At 38.4% G+C, this 24,120-nt stretch overlaps 1 protein-coding gene across 5 annotated transcripts in view; it reads left to right on the plus strand.

The window, feature by feature from the left end:
• LOC140941504 (protein Wnt-4a-like) overlaps positions 1 to 22,361 on the plus strand; it is a 55,997-nt gene extending 33,636 nt beyond the window's left edge. For 2 of the 5 annotated variants that reach the window (XM_073390547.1, XM_073390527.1), the window contains exons 2-5: positions 16,301 to 16,424; positions 17,492 to 17,736; positions 18,639 to 18,916; positions 19,712 to 22,361. In XM_073390547.1, coding sequence (XP_073246648.1) covers positions 16,301 to 16,424; positions 17,492 to 17,736; positions 18,639 to 18,916; positions 19,712 to 20,179 — 1,115 coding nt within the window. In that variant the 3' untranslated portion in view covers positions 20,180 to 22,361. Of the gene's footprint in view, positions 1 to 1,439; positions 2,354 to 9,731; positions 9,919 to 16,300; positions 16,425 to 17,491; positions 17,737 to 18,638; positions 18,917 to 19,711 lie in introns of those variants that run through there. The other 3 variants (XM_073390520.1, XM_073390513.1, XM_073390541.1) reach the window with 3 other exon arrangements.
• Positions 22,362 to 24,120: the final 1,759 nt, after the last annotated feature.

The following is a 24,120-nucleotide window of genomic DNA, read 5'->3' on the forward strand; positions in this document are numbered from 1 at the left end:
CAAGCCTTGCGTTTTATACTCCCTGGTCGGCAGCGTCTATTCACCATGATAGAGATGCTTATGTAACTGTTCTTATTTAGAAAAAAAGTTGGAATACCCTTCTGCTAAACTGAGTTATTTCCCGCAAAGGCCCTCCAACTGCTTTCGTGCACGTAGGTCGTCGCAATAGAAAAACTGGGCGTTCATTTATTAGTTTGGAAGGCTCGTTTCTCCGCCCCCGCAAACAGGATGACGCCCATAAAAAGAAGCGTCACATACACGTCTCGCTTTTTCAATTTCCGTGTTACATTGCCACGTGCCACGTAATATTGAATAAAATTGAATTGAACGATTCTAGAGCAATCAAGTCATGTTTTGCTAAATATTGTAGATAACAAGGTGATGAGGGAATTATAGTTCACCAGGTTTGATTTCCTAAGGGGCTGTTTCCCCTGATATCAAAGCATATCACTTCTTACCTCGTAAAAGTTTGGATTAAGCCTTATTTCGATCTCGGGTTTATCCTTTCTTCCTTTCATCGCTTTGTTTCAGTGTATCAGTGCAATAGAATAAGATTCGGGGCTCTAGGCATAGAACCAAAGCAATACAACTTGTCCGCAAACTCTTACTTCCCAAGGAGAATGTTTCTCGTCAATTTTTCCCCTTTTTTCTGCCGGCTTTCTGAGAAAATGAGAAGCTATTCCGAAATGGTGACGAGATGATGTACATACCCGTTACTAATCAGTTACAGGATCAATATGTAGCACTCGTTAACAATTACTTATCACCCACGTATCCTTGCTAAAATCATTCAGCGATGAATAGATTAAGGTTACTTGCTTGCTGTGTTCGCTTGATGACCCTTTCCGACGACGTTTTGGTCCTTCTTTCTACTGACCTGATTTTGTTGGGGAACGACATAGAAGTCTTCTCTCTTAGTTGATAAACTGGAGCTTACTTCTTTTATTCAGGCTTAGTGAAAAAAGGTTCCAGAGTGATGATCTAAATTAAAAAACGGGGCTCTTCCCAGAGTGTGACGGCATATTTTTAGTCATAGTGCAGTAATACTTGTGAAAAACAAAAGAACTTTCAGATACGCTAGGTTATGGCCATACACTCCTGTCTTTATGGGCGACACCCTCTCCAGTATAACTTCAAGCTGCGTGTCTTGTCTGGATCCCTGCCATATTTTTTTTAATGGAAAATAGCCAATACGCCAAAATAAAATAAATATTTCCGAGTTCCTGTGTGTTCAACAGTAGGTTATAAGCTCACTTGCGGGCCATTGTAAGGAAAACTATGGGCAACCAAGTGGCAAAGTGGGACCTTTAAAACCTTTTTCATGTGCCAACAAGCAGGCTTAACGCCTGTTGTGTTTATTTTGTTTAAGCCAATAAGCCGGAAACCTTAAGCTTCGTTTTAATTTGTTTTTAAGACGAAAAAATATGGCTTTTATTTAAATAAATACGCCAATCCTTCTCCTGGCTCTTATGCTGAAGATTAAATATCTTGTTTATTGACTAAAGCACTATCAAATTATAGTATCAAGCTTAGTTTAACAGAATATTGAAAATTACTTTATACCTCAATTAGATTCATGTTTGTTTAATTTTAGACAGGTGGACAGTTGAATAGAACTCCTACCGCGAACTCAGCTACTAAAGCAAAGGAATGTACAACATAGTATAACTCATACAAGCATCAATCTAGATTAGCCTTTTCTTGTTTAATGTGCAGCAAAAAACAATAAACAAACAACCAAAGTGAAAGTAGTTCAATATAACTAACTGTAGCTTCTTTCTACAAGCCGCGCACCGAGCTGCAAAAAAACCTGATATTTTAACTTATCCATTCGCTTTGAACAAATTTCTCCACCTTGCAACACTTCTACCTTGCTGTAAATCAAAGGCACAGAAGCAGAATACAGAACAAAAAAAAGATTAACACAGTTAGAAAATTTTCGTTGAGGGCCCACCGTGAAATATATTCGTGATGGGAGGATATCAGTGGCATAGGTTGGAGGATATTTTCGCCATGGGAAATGGCCAAACCTATTTCCTATATTCACTAAAAAAGCTCTTGATCTTATTGATTAACTTGCTATCGAACCAAGCTCGCTGATAAGTCACGATGCATGGTGAGATTTGTTTGTTTATTGGATTTCTCCCCCTTTCCGTTGAAGTTTCAGCAGCTGATAAAGAACAGATATAAACGCTCGTCTGCGGAGTGTCAGACAAAACCTTCAGAAACCATTCACGCAAGTAGACCTAGTCACCTCCATCGAACTGGAGAGCTACTGTCACGAGAAGGATTAACTGGTCTCTAAACTGACGCAAGTGAAAACGTGGGAAGGGACTGCAATCCTTAAAGTCTGGTAAATTGTTTTTTTTTTATTGTTTTCTTGGCCGGACCTTTCATGTAGAATATGGAATCTATAGTTTTTATACAACGAGCGCAGATGCCGTCAGAAGCGACTTGACTTGACGGTTCTATAGACGGTACTATCGGCTGTAAAGCGTGCTTGTTTTCAAACGTGGGATAATCCGTTTTTAACTGCGGGGAACTCTTCATTTGAAGAGGTGCCAGAAGAGTGTATATACTTTTGAATTAAGCACGCGATTTGGTTCCGCAACGATGGTGATCCAGGCTTTTCGGCACCGCACGGCGAAGCTCGCTCATTCGTAACACCTTCGTGCAAGTCTCGCTTGAAAATACCTCGCGCGTTCGAGCACTGCCCAAAAGTTAACAAATTTGCTCCTATGTTCCTAATAACGGAAGTACAATAATGAAAAGTTTTGGCAAGCTGATCAATGATCCAGCGTCTCGGAATTCCATGAAGGAGTCTTGCTGAATCTCTGCTATGAGGTAGCCACTTTGTTTCCATCAGTAAAATGAGATGTTGCTCTAAATCTTGAAGCTTTTAAAAGTGTTGTGTTTGTCTGACTCCCGCATATTATTCCCTTTTTTTTGACCAGTTTGATACGTCATATATAGAGCCAAGTTCAGCAATGTCATATTGCAAACGTACCTGATCACAAATGAAAAAAAAAAAAATCAATCCCTGGGTTATTTTGGGAAAACTTGCGGTATTCCTCTTTCGAACTATCAGATAAGGGAGACAACAGCAATATTTTTTCTTGATATCGCAATAATGGTTGAGATTATAGTTCTTGTCAGAAAATGTTTAAAATACGATTCCAGTAACTGCCCAAGGCTATACATTTTTACTTTCATATGTTTGGGTGATGACATACTGCCCTCCTATTTACGTCGCTGAAAATATATAGTTCCGATCTTTAGTACAAATCTTCTTATTTATTCCGCTAATGCATTTGGTACTGAATCCTAATGGGCTAGTTCTGGCGCATCAGTTCGTGTGCTTCAGTCCATCTTGCATGTGTAGTGAATATGAAAAACAAAGAATACGCTAAGTGCGACAAAATATTAGGATAAGAAACTTTATAAGCGGAGTTGTAACTTCATTAACTTATGACTCCCCCACGGAGCTACCATTGTTGATGGAATGGTTTTGATGTGTTTTGATAATCTCACGAAACGCTGCCCTGTTTTCATCTCCTTTCATCGTGCTGTTGTTTGTGTGTTTGTATTTTTCTTTCTTGGCAATTATCAATAAACTAACATCATCTCAAACAATATCTTCCTGCCCCTGTTGTCATAGCTTTGGGCTTTAACGTTTCCCTCCGCCTAAAGTGCGTTCTCTGGATGACTGTAAATTTATTTTTATCTGTTATAGCCTGCGTGGCAGGCGTTTGAAAGAAAGGGAAAGGGAATTTTAGGCGCGAGAGCAACGCGTTTCGTGTTTCTCCCAACTCCCTTTCCCTTCCCTTTCAAACGCCTGCCACGCAGGCTATCTGTTATTGATCTGAACCATCGCCTTGAACTATGCACTAGCAATTAACTATATACACAACTCTACCCCAATTGAAAAGGAAAATTGCTATCATTGCCTCAGTATTAAGTTGCTATTGTATTTTGTTTTAAGTGTATATCATATCAAGCTGCGTATATGATACTCTTTTAACATCAAAGCACTCCGGGGACCTTTAAACATCGCTAACGTACATTTAATTGTAAGTTTTCATTCCATGCTCCGGCTAGGGTCACGCTCAAAACAACGTTCTCGATCGCCCGAGAAAATTCCCTCCAAACTTTGTGCTGGCATTTCAAAAATAATTATGGCTTGTACTTCACACCTTTTGCTGAGTTTGATCTTACCTATGACTGAACCACTCCTCTTCTGGTTAGTTTTAAAGAAGAGCAGAACCTATTCGTATATGATAAATTAGATGTAGTCATCTCCTGTTTATTTGTCTTGTAAAAAATATCAAGAGATTAAAAAATCGATCACTAATTCCTGTATCGTAATACAATCGAATGAATATGTGGGGCTACTGCCAGCTCAAAAACTAACGTTGGGAGGCATGTCGATACGATGAACGGATAAAGAACTCCCCTGGTCATTCCTGAGAAGCACTCACTACTTATCTCGTCAGCTGCGAAGACAAATCTGATATCTTCGTTTAAGCTGAAATTGGAGAAACACGCTAAAGTGTTATCATTTCTTGGCGACTGAAATCAGTGAAACACAGATGCTTACAACTAGTGAATACTATATTACGTCCCATTTCCATGTTTTTCACTCGTAGTTTCACCCACACTTACCTCAAATTTCAAGTATACTTCAAGCATAATTCAGCTCTATAACTTCAGGTTATGAGCCGCTAACAGTTGGGTTACAAGAGCTCTTCAAACAACCTCATATTTGAAAACTGACTTTAAAACATGTTGTTATCGTCGCCGTTTAGGTTTGACGCATCTCTAGCACAGGAGAAGTCTTTATGTTACTGAGAAAACAAAGTTAGTATAAAGTGTCAGCTAAATGGTGACTATTTACAAAAAAAAGAAGCTTATAACGTTATTTCAGCGTCAAAAAGTTTTAGGTTGCTTTTTATATCCTTTCTTAACGTCCTGGCTACCGTCATTCGTTACCCCAAAAGGTCATTATTTCCTCGCTTCGAAAGACAGGGCTCTATTTAACTGCTATTTTGCGAATGCTACAATGAACGGATAAACCTTGATTTATCGTTTTTTTATGGTGTGAAAGTTAACCTGAGTGAAGCAATCCGAGCAGAAATGTCAGACGTCGGGTTTTAAGTTCGATGCTTCGCTCAAAAATGTAAAGCTCACGTAACGCTTGACAGATTCTATATATATGTTCGCACAGTAAAAACAGTAGGAGCGAGTGTTTTACATAGCTTGAAACACTTAGGATCGCAGCTGAGCAGTTTAAGCTTCTTCCCGATTTGTCGTTAGCATGACCAATAGATCGTAAGGTTTACTGACCAATTTAGAAAAGGAATTTAAGGGAAAATTCAGTCCCGATTACTTCAGATTAAAATACAAGGAGTTTCCTTCATATTTCCTTTATGTCGGTATGACTTAAGTTTTAATATCACGCCATTAATTGTTGAGTCTCTTAGTCTTCTTTCTCGACGAAGCCTTGCATCGAGTAACACAAGTTCCACTTGCTTCTTTGTTTCACTGAAATTGTTTTTGGTGTTTTTGGTGTTTTCATTTCTCAAGTCAGCTTTATAAAGCTCTACTATTGTTTCTCGCTGGTGGTGTTTTGGTTTAAAACTCACCTTTTTGCTTGAATGTGATCCTCTTGAAAGTAAACCGATTCTTTCATAATCTGACACATTCACTAGCTATTTTGACGCACAATATTGCTGAGAAAAGCAAAAGACGAATTTTACTTCAACTTTGATAAGCTTTTACGCAAAATATTTGGAAAAAGAATGACCAGTGTGGGCATGAGTTTCTTTTTCGATTCTTTTTAACCCATTAAGGCAAAGAAACGTGACAACTCATTTAAACCGGAGATATTTTGGGGGTTTACCTGCTTCCCAAGGAAAGATAGTTTAATACGAATTTACAACGTCCATTTCCTTTCAGTATTTTCGCTAGTTAAGACGATTCTAGTATTATCTTGAGAAGAATCCGAAACATGCCTGTTCAAACTGACATGCGCGGCTAGTGCGCTCTGTTCCCTCCCGATCCCCTTTCTACTCTTCTGCAGTTTCCTCAAATTGTAAGACAACAGTGGAGTTATAAAACTTAAAGACTACGAGAGCTCGCTGAGAAAAACTGCAGTTACCTAATTTATAGTTGCCTTCTATACTTCTCTCTGTAACTCAGAACAAAATGTTGTCAGTGAGATTCTTCTCACAAATGAGGATCTGCACGTTCCTTACTAATCGGCTTTTCGCTTTTTGGCAGTTGGTATTTTGTGGAGTGTGATGCACTCTGTCCTATCATATGCGGAAGTAATTCCTCATAAAATAGGAATGCTACAAAGTAGTTTTAAAAAATGTCCGTCCATTGGGAATTTTTTTGTATGGTGCGATTTTAACAAAATGCACATGTGTCTGCTAAAATACATTTTAAAGTATTTGAATAATTTGCTATGCAACGTCTGGCAGTTAATTAAAGTTAGACGATTCCTTCACTGAGAAGCAACGTTCCCAGGCTTTACAATCAGCACCATGCTAAGTTCAGACGTGGGTTCCGGTGTCGAATGAGTCAGGTGCTCTGCTTATATCATCATTGTCTAACGGCGGATTTCAGATTCTTCGACAGTTTTAACGAACACCGGTTGTCATTTTGTTCCTCTGTGCGTTTTACTCTCGTAGTTGGTAAATTCTTATAGTCCAAAGTATTGAAAAGATTGTTTTACAGCTTTGCAGACGTAGCGTTTTCTTACAGTTCTTCTTTTTGTAAAAGACCTTGCCCTTTGAAAATTTTGATCTACTTGATCGAATCTCCTCTTGCTTATTTTGTCTAGTCTATTTTTGCTGCACAAATTATCCAAAGCAAAGATTTAACACATTTTGAGGAAATTTTCGTGTTGCGTGTGGTGTATCACGGAAAAAGATCCTTGATTTACATTTTGATTTTGATAAAACATATTAGTTTAAACTCGGAAGCTATAGGTTGTTATAAAATGCACCAGTTTTAGGAACAACTAAATATTCTTATATTGTTTGATGGAACAAGATCAATCCTGTAAAACATTGCGTGGACTTTACGACCTTTCGCTCTGCCATTCAGTGGTGGAGAATGTATGCTGATCATCGGCTTCCGGCTTAGAAATATTAACTTGTATGATAAAAGGTTCATTTTCTGAAATTACTGATTTCCTCCATTTGTAGCAATAAACTTAAATGGCAGCTATTTTAATAATGGCGGGAATTTTGTGATGATGCTATTTATGGACTGTGGCGACGATTACTTGAGAAAAACAACACTTCATTGCAATAGTTAAGGGTACTGATTCGGCCTATCTTGCGGTTTAATTAGAACGTAATTGCACATCGAAAAGATAGATAAAGAACCCACCGTTATCAAGAGGTGCTTGAAGAGGTTACGTAAACATTTATAACAAGGACATATTGAAATTCAGACAATGATGTTAAGGAGTTGTTTGGCAAGCTATCCACATAACAGTAAAAAAATGTGAAAGAGTTCGAAGTTCGCCAAGAATACTTGAAGTCTTTTCGCAGCTAAAAAGCCCATGACTTCCTTGGTATCAATATATGTTGTTGTTTTTATTATTTTGTGATTATTGCATAAGCCATTTTTAAAACATATTTTCTGTTTCTCGTATACTTAACAAATATTTGCAATAAATGCCTCCTTCAAACAAATGGCTATCTTGAAGTTTAAGCAATTACTGTTTGTCGAAGCCAAGTGTTAAGCTGATTAAAACCAACGAGTTAGAATTAAAATTTATAAGAGCAAGCGCTCGTTTAGACCCCCCAAGAGCTGGCGACTTCTTCAAGTAAAGGCGTATTATTCAAATAAGCTAAGGAAGGCGGTTAAGGTTATGAAAAGAAATCGCGTGGTTGTTTATGAGTTACAGATGTCGTTTTGACCGCGAACCTGGCGTCAAGCCTGCTCAGGTGTATTTATTGTCACGTTTAATGACGAGAACCCCTTCTGTCTTTAATCCTGAAATGGATCAGATTAGTTTTATCAGATGCACTTAAGATAACTTTCTCAGTGAAAAGTATTAATTTTGTTTTCTTTAGAGCCCATTTTTCGTTTAAGATTAACTGTCCTACAGTTTTTTATCGTCGTGGTTTAATAGAGTATTTCGCGATGTAAACGATTTCTTTCTCAAGTAACAAAATTACCCTGAAAAGAGGGTATAAATTGTTAATGTTAAAAAGCTAAAAATGTTGTTTAATTAAGCTGTCGTGTTTACTGTTCAAGCGCCAAATTTTGAGTTTTAAGTGCCTCACTAGGTGGTACAGAGCCAGAAATTTACGTGTTATGAGCGTTAACAAGGTCCCCTCATCCAGACTCTCTTTAAAATGTCATTCCTCTATCTTAAATTTCTGTGAGTTCTGTACTAAATTACTTGCTGCGGAGGCCAAGATGTTTTTTAAAAGGGGTATATGATCCTCCTTTCCACAGTGGGACTAAAAACAAGATTCTTACAGAGTTTTCAAAGGGCTAGATGATGCTCTCTTCCAAGTGGGATCAAAAACAAGATCCCTACTGACAGCCAACTAATTCATTGAATGTCTGCAGTCGCAATCACCTCTTGACTCTGTGTAAAATTAAAAAATTCTTTGCATTTCATTTTTATATTTCATACTGACCGCACCTTGTGGGTTAATGATGGACACTTGGTGAATTTTCATCAGATTTGCAGCAATTCAGCCGAAAAAGGCCTGGCTCCTGTTGTTAGTGAAGACCGGCTATTTTTTATGTTTTTTTAAAAGTTTTAAAAGATTTAAGCTTGCACTCGCGTACAAACTATCAGCGGTCCATTTGTCGGTGTTTGAAGACCAAATTTCCTCGAAGCGGTTCTTTTGAACCAAACGATTTGACAATTGTAACAGGAAAACGAGTAGTCTTTTCGGACATAATACTTGAGCAAGCGAGAGCTCATATGCAATTTAAAATGCTTCCTTCCGAAAGAGGAAGAAATCGAATCAAATTTTATCGTTTTAACCAATGTGATAATCTAACTGCTTTGTGGTTAGCCACTTTAAACAGAGCCGCAATAATCAGCTTGAAAACAGAGACTATACATTAGCAAATCTTTTGAAACGTTTTGAACTGAGCTTTCATTCTTTTCAAAGAAAGATCTCGAAATCTTTGTCAGATGTTCCTTCTTACAAACCACACGACTTTTAAATAGATAAATTCTGTGGGCTGTTTTCCCTTGTGGTTTTTACTTAATCTTATTTTATTATTATCTTTTGTTTGTTTGCATGTTTTTCAGTGTTTGTTTTTTGTTCTCTCTTGATCCCTGTGGTACGTAGCCGCCTCCTCATCGCCTTTGGTTGAGTTCTTAACTTGTATCACATGATCAGTTCGATGGCATGATGCGGAGGCACATTTAGAAGTGTATACATTAAAAATCCATATTTTATTTATTTATTTGTTTATGTATTATTTTCCCCGAAAAATGATCTTTTCGGAAGCGGGGGAATTGCCTTCTTTACTAATTAATGTGTTTAGTTATGGTTATGGTTAATTTGGCGCTTTCAACTACTCGAAAAGTGTAAAAGTGTTTCAATACCACGTCCTTGCGCTCAGGAATTAATAAAAACCTCGTCTCCTGTTTTTATGGCCTCTTATTTGTCGGATTTCTTTTATAAGTGATGATTTCCCCAGGACATGGAAACAGGAAATTCACCATCAGTTTTAATCCTTAGCACTATGTCAAATCAATAGCGTTTCAGATGTCTGGACGGATCTTTAAATGATCTGGACCTTTCAAACAGGCAGCACTTATATATCAAGAGCTTGGACTCAAGTCCTTAGATCACCTCTGAAGCTCGAACGCGCTCTTTGTATCAGTTCCCAACTGGGAAGGAATTACTTGTGCAGCTTTAAATCAAGGTAGGCTATTTATTTCCGTCTTTAACACAAGTGTAGATTATCACAATCGTCTTTTTGCTAATTGTTTTACGTGGAGATGCTCCAGCTTACTTAAAGTTCTCAAGGCTTGTTTAGTCTTTTTAATATCTTTATGACCATTTACTAGGAAAAACACATTTAGATAACCAAGGAAAACGAGCTTATCCATACTTTAATAACAGGAAATCTTTAAATACGAATGATAAACCCCCAGTTAACATGACAAGCCCTTAACCGTGTATGAGTTAACCATTTTGCCCAGCTTGCGGATTTTGCCTCAGAAATATTTAACCCTAAAGGAATGTCTCAACAACGAAAGTTAATTAATGAAGTATTTAGTACCAGCGTATCTGAAGATCACTAATTAAATTGTCTATTTACCTTTTACATATATTTTGTAACAATATGCGATTGGACATGTTTGTATTAGTTTACAGCTTTAAATTTCCACTTCAAAGATGCAATCGGTTGCTTGCGCTCGCTTACACGCCATGAAACGCCGGCTAGCACCAACCCGTTTGCCAAACACATGTGAAAATTGTGTCACGTGGTCTATCATTTTATATATTAGAACAAAAATGTCTTAATCCTCTTATCTTACTTGCTGCAATTTCATTTGGAAAGTTCTGGGTGCGGCTTTGTCTAGGGTTATTTCTCAGAGACAGATTGCAAGAGGAAATATCAGTGGTGTCTGCCGTCACTAAATGTTTTGGAAAGTCGCAGATCGAAAGTGCTTTGTTTTTAGAAATTGCAGGACTCTAGAAAAGTTTTCCGACGAAACAATGGGAAGTTGCATAGTTTTTGTAAGTTACGACATTTCACCCCAAATGTTTCCATCCACCATCACATCATCATCGCCGCCATAGCCTAGCTCTTTACTGATTTGCCGAGTTTCCGCTCACGGATCCAATCTTTAAAGAAGAAAGGGCGAACGTGTCTTTAAAACAATTGCACTTGAAGTAGCAAAGCCACGATATTTTCAAGGTTTCACTTGTTTTGTTTTTTTTGTTTTTGTTTTGTTTTTTTTTTGAAAGTTTAAGTCGTTCTCAATTCAGTTTGTACATACACGCCGCGCCCTTTTTAGCTTTTATGAGAATTTCGTAGTGCGATTGCGTTAAATTTGCGCAGTAATAAGAGGAAATCGCTTTTAATCGGAACTATTCACGTAACGTTAACTTGCTAAATGCGCCGTTTACAGGCTACCCAACGGATGTACTTCATTTATTTGCCAATTTTCGAATCACCGCGGATCGGTTTGACATTTTAAACGTGTTTTTACTTTCTCACATAAAAAAAGAATTCGAAAAGAAGAAGAATAGAACGTTGGCCAAAGACACTTGGAAAATATTTAAAAGCCAATGAAGCCAGTTCAGTGCGGTGGACAGCTACATTCTTCTATCAAGATTGTTTGACAGCTTATTGGAAAAGTCAGTTCGATGATCAGTTTATTCTTTGTTATCCTTGTTTGAATTTCCGTTTTGTTCACGACAAAGCGAGCGCGTGAGAGCATGTTGACTATTTGTACATCCCTTTTGACATTCCACTAACAATCCCTTAATCCTCTGTCGATAACAAAGTGTTAACCTTTTCATTTATCAACAGGAGTTAACTATTTCCCCATGTCCACGTTCTATCTTGCCCCAACCCCTCCCCCAAAGTCAGTAGACTGACCTTTGTCCCTCTGGGAGCGCACGTGTTTTCAACTTGCCATGAATTATCTTAAATGCGGCGCGGGTATGACTTGTAGAAAGTGGGTTTGTAGATATTGATAAACAGTTATCACCGGGAGGGAAACAAAAATAGAAAACAGCTGTGAAAGTTTCCAGCTTTCCCCCTTGAGAAATTGTCCCTAAATCGAACATGATACCCGGGGGGGAGGGGGGGCCTACTCCCTTACATAAGCCATATAGGTATTTACGCCTCAAAGGGTGTGATTCTTGCGCCGTTTTGGTCTGAAAAAGGGCATAGACTTTGCCCATTTTATGTCTGGAATCGGGTTTGGTTTTCGAGGGAACTACGGGAGTGTATGAACGTATTTATCGTTTCAGTTGCCGATGAATTCTAAAGGAAGAGAAACATGCTAATTCGCAATGGATTTTAAGAAATCTTTTCTGTTGCTGTTAGTCAGTAATGATCACATAATTTCTTAGAGGCCAGGTCTGAAAACAGAAGTGAAAAATGTCATTTTTTTTGGTCTGAAATAAGAAGAGGATTTGGAGAACCGGGCGGCATACCCCCATCAAGAATTTCCTGGAGTACTCCCCTAGTCATGATGAAAGAGGCATAACTTTATTTCATAAATTATCATTCAGTGAATTTTTTAAAGTAAAGTTTGGTCACGTGGTCGGAACAAAGTTCAGCCCGTCTTGTAAATCATTTGATCAGAGAAAAGAAACGTGGTTTGGGCCATTTCTTCAGCCGTAAAGCGTGACGCTTTCGTGCGGTTATTTGTGATTCGTGACTTCTCATGTAATGATTTTAGCGTGAACGCGAGCGTGAAATGATGCGATTATTTCGTGAATGAGAGAGGTATGGGGACGCTGTATAATCTCTCTTTGTAAAGAAAACGGGTCACAGCGAACACGCTATGAAGGTTCAGTATGCTCCTGAGTATACCGTTGTATAAACACGACTACACTTGAAATAACTGCAGTAAACAGATTATTGCTTCGTTTAAACTTGTTTTATACAACTGCCATGGCTGACATGCCGTGTGTGGGTGTGACAGACTGAATTGCTTAAACAGCTGGCTGCTGCAAACATTAAAAGATTTCAGCAGTTTCACTTGCGAAACAGCATGGAAATGAAAATAAGAAGCGTCGTAGGCAAGTACTTCTAATCATCTTTAGTTTTTATTTTAATAATTTTGTAGCAAAGTCGTGACTAGTCTAGAATTGATAAAAAAGCGTCTAACTTTAGTTTCGATAGAGATGTCCTTGAATCAGAGAACGGGGGTCAACCAGATAGACTAAATTTATTTCATTAGTTCAGAACATGAACAACAGGACCATTTTTTCGGGGCGCGGCTGGCGGTATTTTCCCTATCCATGTTTTACAGTTTTGTGAAAAATTTGGAATGACCTAGTTAAGAATTTTAATCTGTTAATGACGGTCATATATGTAATGGAAACACGATAACTCGAACAAGGAAGAAACAGAACCAAAACTGATTCCTCCTCATCCTCAATCAAACACTGTTTCATTCAGTGTACTCATAATTTTCCCCCTTTCCCCCCTCGAGATATCACTTACCTGTGAGTCGACACTAAATTTAAGCCAAAAGTTGCATAATACAAGTAATCATAACGGCTGTCGTTTTGGGGGTTTATGTTTATATGATAATGGCTTTCGTTCCTTAGGTAACGAACGTACTTTCAGCCGCGTAAATAACACTGCGAAGCACGATTTTCTCGGCTTGATAAGTTACAGCCGTTTCGCCATACACCCTGAATTTGAACAGCGGAGATGATTTTGTGGTAACTAATAAGTCTGATCTTGTGCTAATCAATGAGACTGGTTCTTGCCGGTGTACCAAATGAAAAATTATTGCTTCTTTTGTTAATTTAATCACTTTTTATTCATTGAAGTTATGTATATGAAGCCTTTTACTTCTCTTGTTTTTCGGTCCAGTTGAGGATTTTTTACAACATTTAGATCTTAAATTTTATTAGTGACTTTACCACCTTACGTAAAAAATGACTTCAACAGTTAAATTATTAATTTGCGTGCAAAAGTAAAATGCCTCGTAGTTTTATGCCATCCATTTTGTTTTCTTCATCAAGACACGATTTGTTGTTGAAACCTTAAGCTTTTTATTACACAAACGGCTGTAAATAGGTCATGTCATGTATGTAGAATGCAACAACACGTAAGTGAGTAGTTTAAGAGCAGAGATCTAGTCTTCCATTAGTTATAATAAACGATATTATTACTTAAGGGTTATGAGACACTGTTATAGATCAGTTTATAAATCTTAAAGCTTTGTTAGTCAAAGAATATAACATAGCTCTAAGACCCTCAAAACCAAACCCAAAGTAAGCATTTTTCTTTAATACCAGGCTTTTACAACCTTAAACCCAGCGCAATCGGCACAGAGGTCCTTATCAACAATATCCAGTACATATATAAACCTTTTAATTACAGTTCTTGATTAGGCGGCTAATCTGCAATAATATTTTTTATTGTTTACATTTATCCCGCTAACTTCTTTTAATTAAATAAGTTCCATCGGAAGGCTTAAATAAAATGTTTGGCATAGTTTGACTTAGTTAAAAATTATTTTGCTAGATACTTGTCATATTTCTAGAACAGTTTGAATGAAAATGTTCGTTCGGAACTTCACAGAAGTAACCGCAAGTATGATAAAACTTGTGAAAAGTATTAATCGAACCTATTGCTGAGATTAAAGGTTTAAGAAGAAGTATTGTGAAAATTTAGCAGTCCTTAAAACATGATATAAACATGCTATTTCGGTCGGATAATTGTTTATTTACATAATGCCCACTCTGAGCTGATATTAATTATGGCACTTTACAGACTTTATTGTTGTTTGTAAACACGAACGTGTTGGACAAATGGTACGAGGCGGTTAACTTTACTGATGTCAGTATCGTCGCATAAGTAGTTAAAATCTTATCGTTATACACCCGACTGAAAGCCCTTGCCTGAAAAGAACATGAAATTGATGCAGACACTCATCATCACTCTTTTTAAACATGAGTTGTTTGGGTTTGTCTGGGTGTGAGGTCCCAAGGGACGCGAAGGCGTTACAAATAACTATTGCGAGACTTAAAATGAAATCGACCCGCGAAACGAACTCAGTAGAGACTGCGGCGCGAGCCACGGGCAACGAGCAATTACTGCATAAAGACTGGCTGACAAGGAATAGGTAACCCATCACTTCAGCAGCTAAGGAACATTGATATAAACTCTGTAAGGTAGGAACGCAAAATCATTGCTCACTTTTTATAACAGGTAATGTAACTTTCTCACAAAATTTCTTTTCAAGCTATTTTCCCAAAGTAACCATCGAGATCGATTTTGCCAAAATGTTTCCCTAAGTGTTGCAACGGTCTTCTCAGTGAAAGAGGAATACATAACTCTGTCCTTTGTGGTATTTTAAATCACTTAAGGGTCATTTGTAAAAGAAAAAGTTAACAAAGGCAATTAAATCGATCAGACCAGTCAGGTCTGATATTAGAACCAGGTGTGTGGACAAATGACTCGGCAGTTTTGTAAATCGCTAAGAGCTTAAACTGAGTAAACGCAAAGTCGATAAGGTTTTCTAACTACGAGTATTAACATTTTCGGTGATATCGGTGGCACCATACGGTAGACTCTCGGTTAAGAGACACCTGTTCAAGTCGGACACCCAAAGTTATTCTCTAACATGCTTCAATTATTTCCTTATACTCTGTTAAGCGGAGACTTTGCTAAAACAAATACTTCGACTGGTCCAAATATTTTTCGTCTATGCGAGTTCTGTGGTGATATTTATTTTTAAGATGAGATATATCATGTATAAAACTGTTCACTTTTTCCAACTATGAAAGTACTCGAGTTTTACCTCTTAGAGGCGTTTGATGTGACTTGCGCATTGTAGAAAATCGAACTCATGTTAAGTAAAATTCGGTCGTGATCGAGTGCCAAACACGCACGCATTAAGCCAAGCCGACAAAAAGTGCAGTCATTTATTATGGGGTTGTTTTCTTTCGAAAAGATTCTAGCCTGAAAACGATGAAAATAAATTTACTTTTGCCTTGGAAAATAAAATTGATATCTCCGACAACACCGTACGTGGGACTAAAGTCAGAAGTTCATTATATGCAATTTTCAACCCAGCCCAACGAAGCTGTCTTAACGTCACAAGATGAGGAGATAATTATCATACACTTTTATCACGAATTTTATAGCAACTTTTCATTGTTCACGAAAACAAAGACATTAGTGCTAAACAATAAGTCAGTGAAGTGACAAACTAGTAATTACGTATTAGCTCTACATTGGACGTACTTTTGTTTAATGAAAATATAACTTCCATTTTTCGAACTTGTTCTTTTTATTGTTGCGTGCATGAACATGCAAAATCCTCTCAAAGATAGATGGTTTTGCTTGTTATTTGGCATTACATCATATCTCAGCCCAGTAGCATTTTATAATTATGCTTTGTTTCTGCCAATAACCAAAATCCATTGACTTAAATTGCGGTGACTTCTAAGTATTACTTTTTGTGTAGGTTATCATATGTTATAAGGCGGCGGCTTTACTTTGAAATAGACCCGCCAAGGGTTTTTCATTCGTGGACCATCTTGCTCTTTTGTTCATCAAATTCTGATCATAAACCTTCTCTTTTCTTCTTCATCAGATAAAGGCACCGCCTGGACCGCAACTAACATGGTGTTTTTTAAGGTTGATCGACTGGTTCACGTCTTGGTAGCGCTACAGTTTGTGTTCATTTTCATCACTCCAGTTACGCCAAGCCAGTGGCTGTAAGTATCAACTTTTTTCAAGTACCATACCAAATTGATAGCAGTTTCTAAACAAAGATTATCTCAGACGATTGATGTGCTTAGTGTAGTTGCCATAGTCGCAGTTGCTACTGATCAGTTACAATGAGTTTCCAAACGTTTCCTTGTTTTATCCACAAGATGATCGTGTTAAATGTTTCAGTAGCGCAACGGACGCGCTTAATTCAAGCAAACGGCTTTGGATCAAATTGGCTTAAGGGTTTTCTCCTGTAATTAGTATGAGCTGTTGTTGACTATTGATTTAACTTAGTCTTATATCAAAGAATTTCATGATCCTGATGTTCGTTTCGTGTATAAAAAAGGTGCTTGAACTTTTCGTGAAGATTAAAAAACATTAAAGTTAACGAGAAAGTGTCTGAGTGTTGGCTAACTTTGGGTGTTTTTTTTTTTTTTTTAATCAAATAAGGTTTCTAGGAAACTGCCCACCTACCCCTCCCCTAAATCAACATTTTGCCCTAAACGAGAAGAAAGTGTTAATGTCGGCTTAGGGGAGGGGTAGGTGGGAAGTTTCCCAGAAACCTAAACTGATCCAATTGTTAAGGAGCCTCAATGCATGTCTCTTTGATACGATCCTTAACCCTTTAAGTCCCAATAGTGACCAACATCAATTTTCTCCCAACAATTTTCATAGATTGTCAAAAGATTAGGTTATGAGAATTAATAAAATGATCACTTAAGAGAAAATACTTTGATCTTTTATCAAATTCTCTAAACTCATTCTTTACGGAAATATATAGAGATCAGTTTGGAGAATTTGTATGTGGATATTGGGACTTAAAGGGTTAAAGAAAATTCACTATAATACGACATTTTCTAAGCCATAAGATATTTTAAGTTATTTAGGAGCAAGCAAACCCTTAACCCTCTATACGTTAAGGGTGGTGGCGTAAGCACGCTTACGTAATAGAGAAGACAGGTTTTGACATCGTATCGGCTTGCAAACACTTCAAAACTTTTAAACTTAAGAAATTTCTTATTACCATTGCACTGCAGTAATGTTTCACTGGTTCTTGTATTTTTGTTCAAAGATCACTGGCTCTTACAAGTTCCGTAAGCAGTTTTAGCAGCAGGAAAAGCTGCGATGATTTTGACAACCATCTCAGCTACAAACAGGTACAAGTGTGTAAGAGGAATGTAGATGTAATGAACAGTGTGAAATTTGGAGCCACAATCGCTGTACAAGAATGCCAGCACCAATTCAGATACAGAAGATGGAACTGCACTACCCTTCAATTTGAAAAATCACCTGTTTTTGGAAATTCTGCTAACGGAGGTAAATAGTCATTGTTTTGTTGTTGTTCTTTTGTTTTGTCTTGTTAGGTGTAAGGTCTTGTTAGCCTGTGTGCAGCCGCCCCCTTCCCTAGAAAAGGCTGATTTAGCAACAGAATGGGAACGTCAGTTGACGACGGGAAAGCGCGCAGAAAGGACTAAACGCGACTTCCGGTGATCAATTTGCCGCTCTGCTATTGGTCAAGCCAGTTGTTTACTTTGCGCGCGCCGTCGTCAACTGGAGTTCCCGTTCTGTTGCTGAATCAGCAATCGGAGAAGAGGCCTCTTCTCCAATTTTTCCCGGGGGAAGGGGAGGTTGTAGAAAGGCTACATGTAGTTCTTGTTAGGGCATAGTTCGTAGTGGAGACTGGTTAGAAAACCCGGCAACTATCAAAGTTGAAAGCAATGGGGCTGTAGGTTACGTTGGAAGCTCCCTGACCGGTTACAATCCTTTGTTTTGTGTTCACAAATTATGACTGAATAAATTAATGCAATGTTTCTATTGGTCAATAGCTTCAAAATGATAGGAATTTTATTGAACGTTGTGCACGGTCAGGTCCAAAAAAGCTAACAAAAACCTATAACAAAGGGTTTCCCAACCATTCCACGTTAATTAACTATGGTTAGGCTAATGTTACTTCTAATAGACTAATAGTGTTCTACATCACTTTGAAGCCTTTCGCTCGCTTTTTCCTTCTAACAAGTACGCTAAATACATGTTCATACCAAAAATACAAGGTTATCGATATTGTTAGAACTTCATTCGAGCCTTAAACAACTCGCAGTATTTTTTCAAAGTTTTTTGTTCGCTTGAAGCGGCAAATCCTCCTCTTATGAATTTTGATAGAATTCAATGAGGTTAATAAGTATTTTTTGTTGTTGTTGTTCTCGTCTTTAATTTACTAGGAACCAGGGAAGCTGCATTTGTTCATTCCATTTCGTCAGCTGGTGTGGCATATGCTGTAACGCACTCGTGTAGCGCCGGCAAACTGGGCCGAAAATGTGGGTGCGACCAAAAATACACCGGAGAGGCTAAAGAGGGTTGGAAGTGGGCCGGATGCAGTGATGACATTGAGTATGGAATCGAATTCTCGACAAAATTTGTCGACGCAAGAGAACGCGGTCGAACAGGAAACCCTGCCCGTATTATGATGAATCTGCACAACAATATGGCGGGGAGACTGGTGAGAATTCGTCACTTTAGAAGCGAGAAGGGAACTGCATTTCCGGTCGTCGCTTCTCTCTCTCTCTCTCCGAGGGAGAGAAGCGACGACCGGAAATGCGTCTGCTGTTCGCAGGCTAGGAACTGGGATAAGTTGATTTTCACAAAGGCCACTGGGACTGTTACTTAGGACAGAGAAAAAAATAGCCAATAATAACGATCCCAGAAACACTTGCGGTACGCATTTCGGTTCCAGTGGCTTATCAAAGTCTCTAATACGCATTCCAGTTAGTCAATAAGCTTCCAGAATTTAGTACATTATACGCAGTTACGAAAGCGTTCTTGCTTCCGACTAGAAATAACTTAATAATGGACTCTAGGCAAAATACCGTAACATTCCGAAAATAAGCCCCGGGGCTTATATTTTTCAAAGGCCCTTTTTGAGGGGCCCTATTTTTTGGAGGGGCTTATCAACGGAGGGATATTTGCGTTTTAAAATCGATTGGGCTAGCTAGCCTTATAGTTGGAAGTAAATGTACCGTTTTAGCTTTGTTTTACTTTGTATTCAAGGACAATTTTCCAAGTACAAGCCCCCGGGGGGGTGATATTTGAAGGGGCGATTTAACAGAGGGTTTTTTGCGTTACTGGTTTGGGGGGCTTATATTTGGCGGGGCTTATACGTGGAGGGGCTTATTTTCAGAATTTTACGGTATATGGAGAAAATGTCATTTACAAATGATCATACAGAAACAATGCTCTATGAAACTATGGACTAATCCTTTTTGAAATAATTGAATTGTGTGTCTTATGTTTTCAGGCCTTAAGAAAGTTTGTACAAATCCCGTGCAAGTGCCACGGTGTGTCAGGGTCGTGTAATGTTAAGACTTGCTGGCGATCTCTGCCAAATTTCAGGAAGGTCGGAGAACATATCAAGGAGAAATTCGACGGTGCCACTGAAGTACAATACCAACGGATAGGATCAAAGTCAGTTTTGGTTCCACGAAATCCCGAGTACAAACCTTACACCAAATATGACCTTGTTTATCTTAACGGCTCACCAGATTTCTGCAGTGCAGATCCAAGCACAGGTTCCTTGGGGACCCAAGGAAGGTTTTGTAATCGAACCTCTCAAGCAATAGAGGGATGCGCGTTTATGTGCTGCAATCGAGGCTTTACAACGCATCTGGAGCATCGAGTCGATCGCTGTAACTGTAAATTTTTCTGGTGCTGCTATGTTAAATGCAGCGAGTGCCACAAAAGGGTGGAGGTCAACATATGCAAGTGAGTTTCCTCTTGCGATACAATTACAATTTTGCTTCAAGGAAAGTGCACTCGTTGCAGTGTATTCAGGCTATTTGCTTTGTGGTACGTACTTATGGCGGTGAGTGACAAAAAAGTACAGGCCTGTGTATAATTCCTTGTCTTTGAAAATGACACTTCTTTCTAAAGAGAAGAACAAAAAGTGCGGCCTTTGCTGTCATATGTAACTGACCAAGTTGTAGTCGAAATAGCTTTTTTTTGTTCTATATTATACTATATAGCCCCACTATAAAAAGAGGTATAAAGCCTACCTGACGAGAGATTCCAAATACAGAAAATAATCATGAATCTCCGGGACGCGCGAGACTGAGTCTCATTTCCTTCTGCCAGTGTATGAAGTTTTAAAGTGGTTTAATTTAAACAGAATTAAAGCTTTAATTTCAAAGTGGTTTCATTTAAACAGATAGTGCGGAATGGTAAGTTTAAAGTGCAATAGCTAACAAAGATTTTCACGACATTGATATACACCCTAAATGGGAAAAAGGGGACAGTGAAAATTGTATCAAATGGACCGCCGTATAAAGCGCAAAACTTTGTGTTAAGTAGACGAGAAAGGCCATAAGTCCCGCCCTTCCCCCACTCCCACACACACAGACACTCACCTTTTCTTTAAAAAGAATCTGTATGTATATAGCGACACCCACGGGGCCCCGTAAGAGTCCACTTAATACAAATCTCACTGTTCTTTGATGTTATATATTAAACACTTAATGACTGGTCCCGAGGGAAGGAAACATTGAGATTCGAGGGAAACAAAATTAGCTGTTTTCTGAGGAACCAGCAGTCTTTAAGTGATTTGTCATATAGCTGGAAATTCATTAAAACTCGCTGTAACGGCGGTTGTCGGTCAACATTCGCGGGTAACAGTGCACCGTTACTCTCTGACGTCATAGATTTTGCAATGTTGCCCGCTGAGAGATTTTGGCGGGAAACAGTTTCATCGTTAGATGTCATGTGACCTCGAAGTAACCACTGAGAGCACGCGCTGTTGGGAAAAAAATTCCAGCTTTACAACAGTATGGTTTTTTGTTATGACTGAAGCTGAAACTGCTTCCTGTTGCAAACTTAGCCGTTTAACTTTTGTTTCAAATTAGCATAAATTCAAATCCGGGAGACGAAGTCCAATTAAGGTCATTTCTGTTAAGTGTCTCAAAAGTAGTGTTACCTTAAGTCTTATTGTAGATAGAGTATTCACTTTAAAATAGACAGAATAACTCCCGGGAATAGTTTATGTACTCGCTAGTGTTTCATTTTTTTGAAGGATCTGTAAAGATTATTGTTTTTGCTTTGAAAAAAAAAAATTATCAGTATGACAGAGGTCGAGTAAATTCTGATCTCTTTGCCATTTGAAGGACGCGAGTCATTAACAGAAGCTAAGCAGTAATTCAAGTTTTAACGCCAGGGATGTTACATTCACTGTAAAAGACGGTGCTAATTTACTTCGTTTTTGAAAGTGTTCTGAGTGTTTGAAAACTGAAACGGGCGTAATTATCGACGTCATTTGCGAGGATAATTTTACTCAGGCGCAAAGCGTCTTCAAGGGAACGAAGCTCCATAGTTTGAGAAAAATGAAATGATAGTTACGGTAACAAATTATTTTATCCTTGTCCATTTCTCCACTTAATGGTTCATGATATCTTAGCAAATAAAACAAAACACCCTAGACGGCGCGTTTGATCGCGGTAGAATTCATTACAATATACTATTATAGCAATATATAGCTACTGTCTCCTGTTACCACTGATTTACATATCTCCCATAATGCACCTGGCACCTGGTTTGCCTGCCCCCCGTCCCCCAAAATAAAAATGTTTTTTACAGGCATTGGCTTCAGTCTCCCCTGGGACGACTGAGGTTATGCAAAACTGTTTGTTTTTTATAGTTGTTGCTTTAAAGGCTACATACTATCTGAATTTTTAAGCTCTGAGGTTTCAAACATCTCTTCAAAATGAATTTCTAATATATTCAGAATTGAGACCGAAGTGTAGAATTCTATTTTTATATTGACTTCGCAAGTTCATGGACACACGAGTATTAATTTTCTAGTATCTAGACAGCGTGTAACAGTCACTCAAACTTGTAAATATCAATTAATTGTAGAAAATTTCACAAAAGTTTAAAGAGTTCATTAAAGAAGTATTAACACGTGTGTGCAGAATACTACTTTGTTTATTTCAAAGACAGGGGTGCCCATCCTGTAGCCTGTGTCGCAGACACTCTATACCGCTCTACAATGCTTTGCGGGCCTGTGCAGTGCAGGCTACCCATCCTAGCACACCCTGGTAACGGTGTTTCATTTCATCAACTCTGTTTAGGCAAAGTTTTTTAAAGCCCGCGGCCCTGTGAGATTGTAAAAAGTAAGCAATAACAACACAAACAAACAAAACTACCAAGAAACAAGCAAGAGAAATGATGCCAATGGTTGGTGGAGGAGCACTAAGCTGCTATTGCTAGTTGTCAGTTACCCTACTCAAGTAAAATGAAGTGAAGCCCCTCCTTACGGTCACCTCGTTATCACGGCCACTTTTTTTGGCTGTCTGGCAAAAACTGCCTTACATTTTCTTGTAAATAAACCATCGTTAATACGGCCACCCGTTAATGCGGCCAATTTTTTGGAGCCTATTGGTGGCCGTATCAACGGGGTTCTACTGTAATCTAAAACAAACATAACAGATTTCCAATAGCCCATTTCCGAACTGTCATGAGCCTCTTCATCAAAGCGAGGCCTTGTACGCACCTTGCATGTGACTAGGAGTAATCGACGCTTAGGAGAGTGCGTTCGATATGTTTGCTAGGCGTACAGGTAGTAGTTGAGGGGAAAGGGTGGATGATTCTTGCGATAGATAAATATGATTATGGTATATTTTGAGCGTAAGGGTTGCGTACAGCGAAACCTCTATTTAAACTGTGTAACATTGCAAAAAGATTTTCAGGGCTAATGACTCGTATGGTTCGTCTCAAGTGCTTTTAATTTGCGTGTGAATTTGCCGCTTTAGAAACGAGAAGGGGACTGGGGCCGAGATGTGTCCCGCAGTTGTTTCTGGGATTGTTACGGGGAACGCGTCCGTCAGCTTTTGGCCAAGTTTCTTCTTTTTTTCTTTTTCTTTTCTTTTCTTTTCTTTTCTTTTTTTTTTAAATCCAAATTAACGGTCCCAGAAGTCTTTACAAAAAGTTAACTCGACCCAGTTTCCAGTGGCGAACTGTTCAACAGGACAGCACGAAAAAGAGGACGGCAAAACGCTTGTGTATGACAAACGTGACGGGCCTATTACTTGCGAGTTTTGTCGTGATCTTCAATTACCATTAATGTTTTCTCGTCTTTTACAAAAAGGTCTGTTTAAAGAAAGATGGAGTTTGGCCAAACGTCATTTAAAACAAAATTATTGTCACGCTTGTCACACAAGGTTTGCCGTCTTCTTTCCTCTCCCGTCCTGTTGCGTAAGTTCACTATTGACTGAGGGACAGCGGCATACTCTCGACTTAAAGGGATGTCAATGTAACTCGACTAAAACCTATATCACCTGTATAAATAAAAAAAACTTTAGAATGATGGAAAATAAATTTATTATCATAACAAAACGCTACTACATTTATTGCAAAAAGAGCTTTAACAGAAACAAGATTAATGTTTGCACACGCTTAATAAAGCTACCAAGTCTTTCCCAGAAAGATATATATCACGGAGGCCCGATACACACTCAAATGCGTTTGCTACTTTTTTTCCTATCACCATGGTTGCAAAACAAATCAGGAGTGCCATTCTACGAAAGTCAAGGAAGAGATTTGGAACAAAAGGTATTTGAAGGCCTCTACTGTTACACAGTAAAGAAAGTTTCTGGGTTACATCCATGAAGTACCTGATTGTTCTAACACAGGGGCGGATCAAGGGGTAGGGTGCAGGGGGTG

Source organism: Porites lutea, chromosome 1 (assembly GCF_958299795.1).
Source record: "Porites lutea chromosome 1, jaPorLute2.1, whole genome shotgun sequence".
NCBI classification, from domain to species: domain Eukaryota; kingdom Metazoa; phylum Cnidaria; class Anthozoa; order Scleractinia; family Poritidae; genus Porites; species Porites lutea.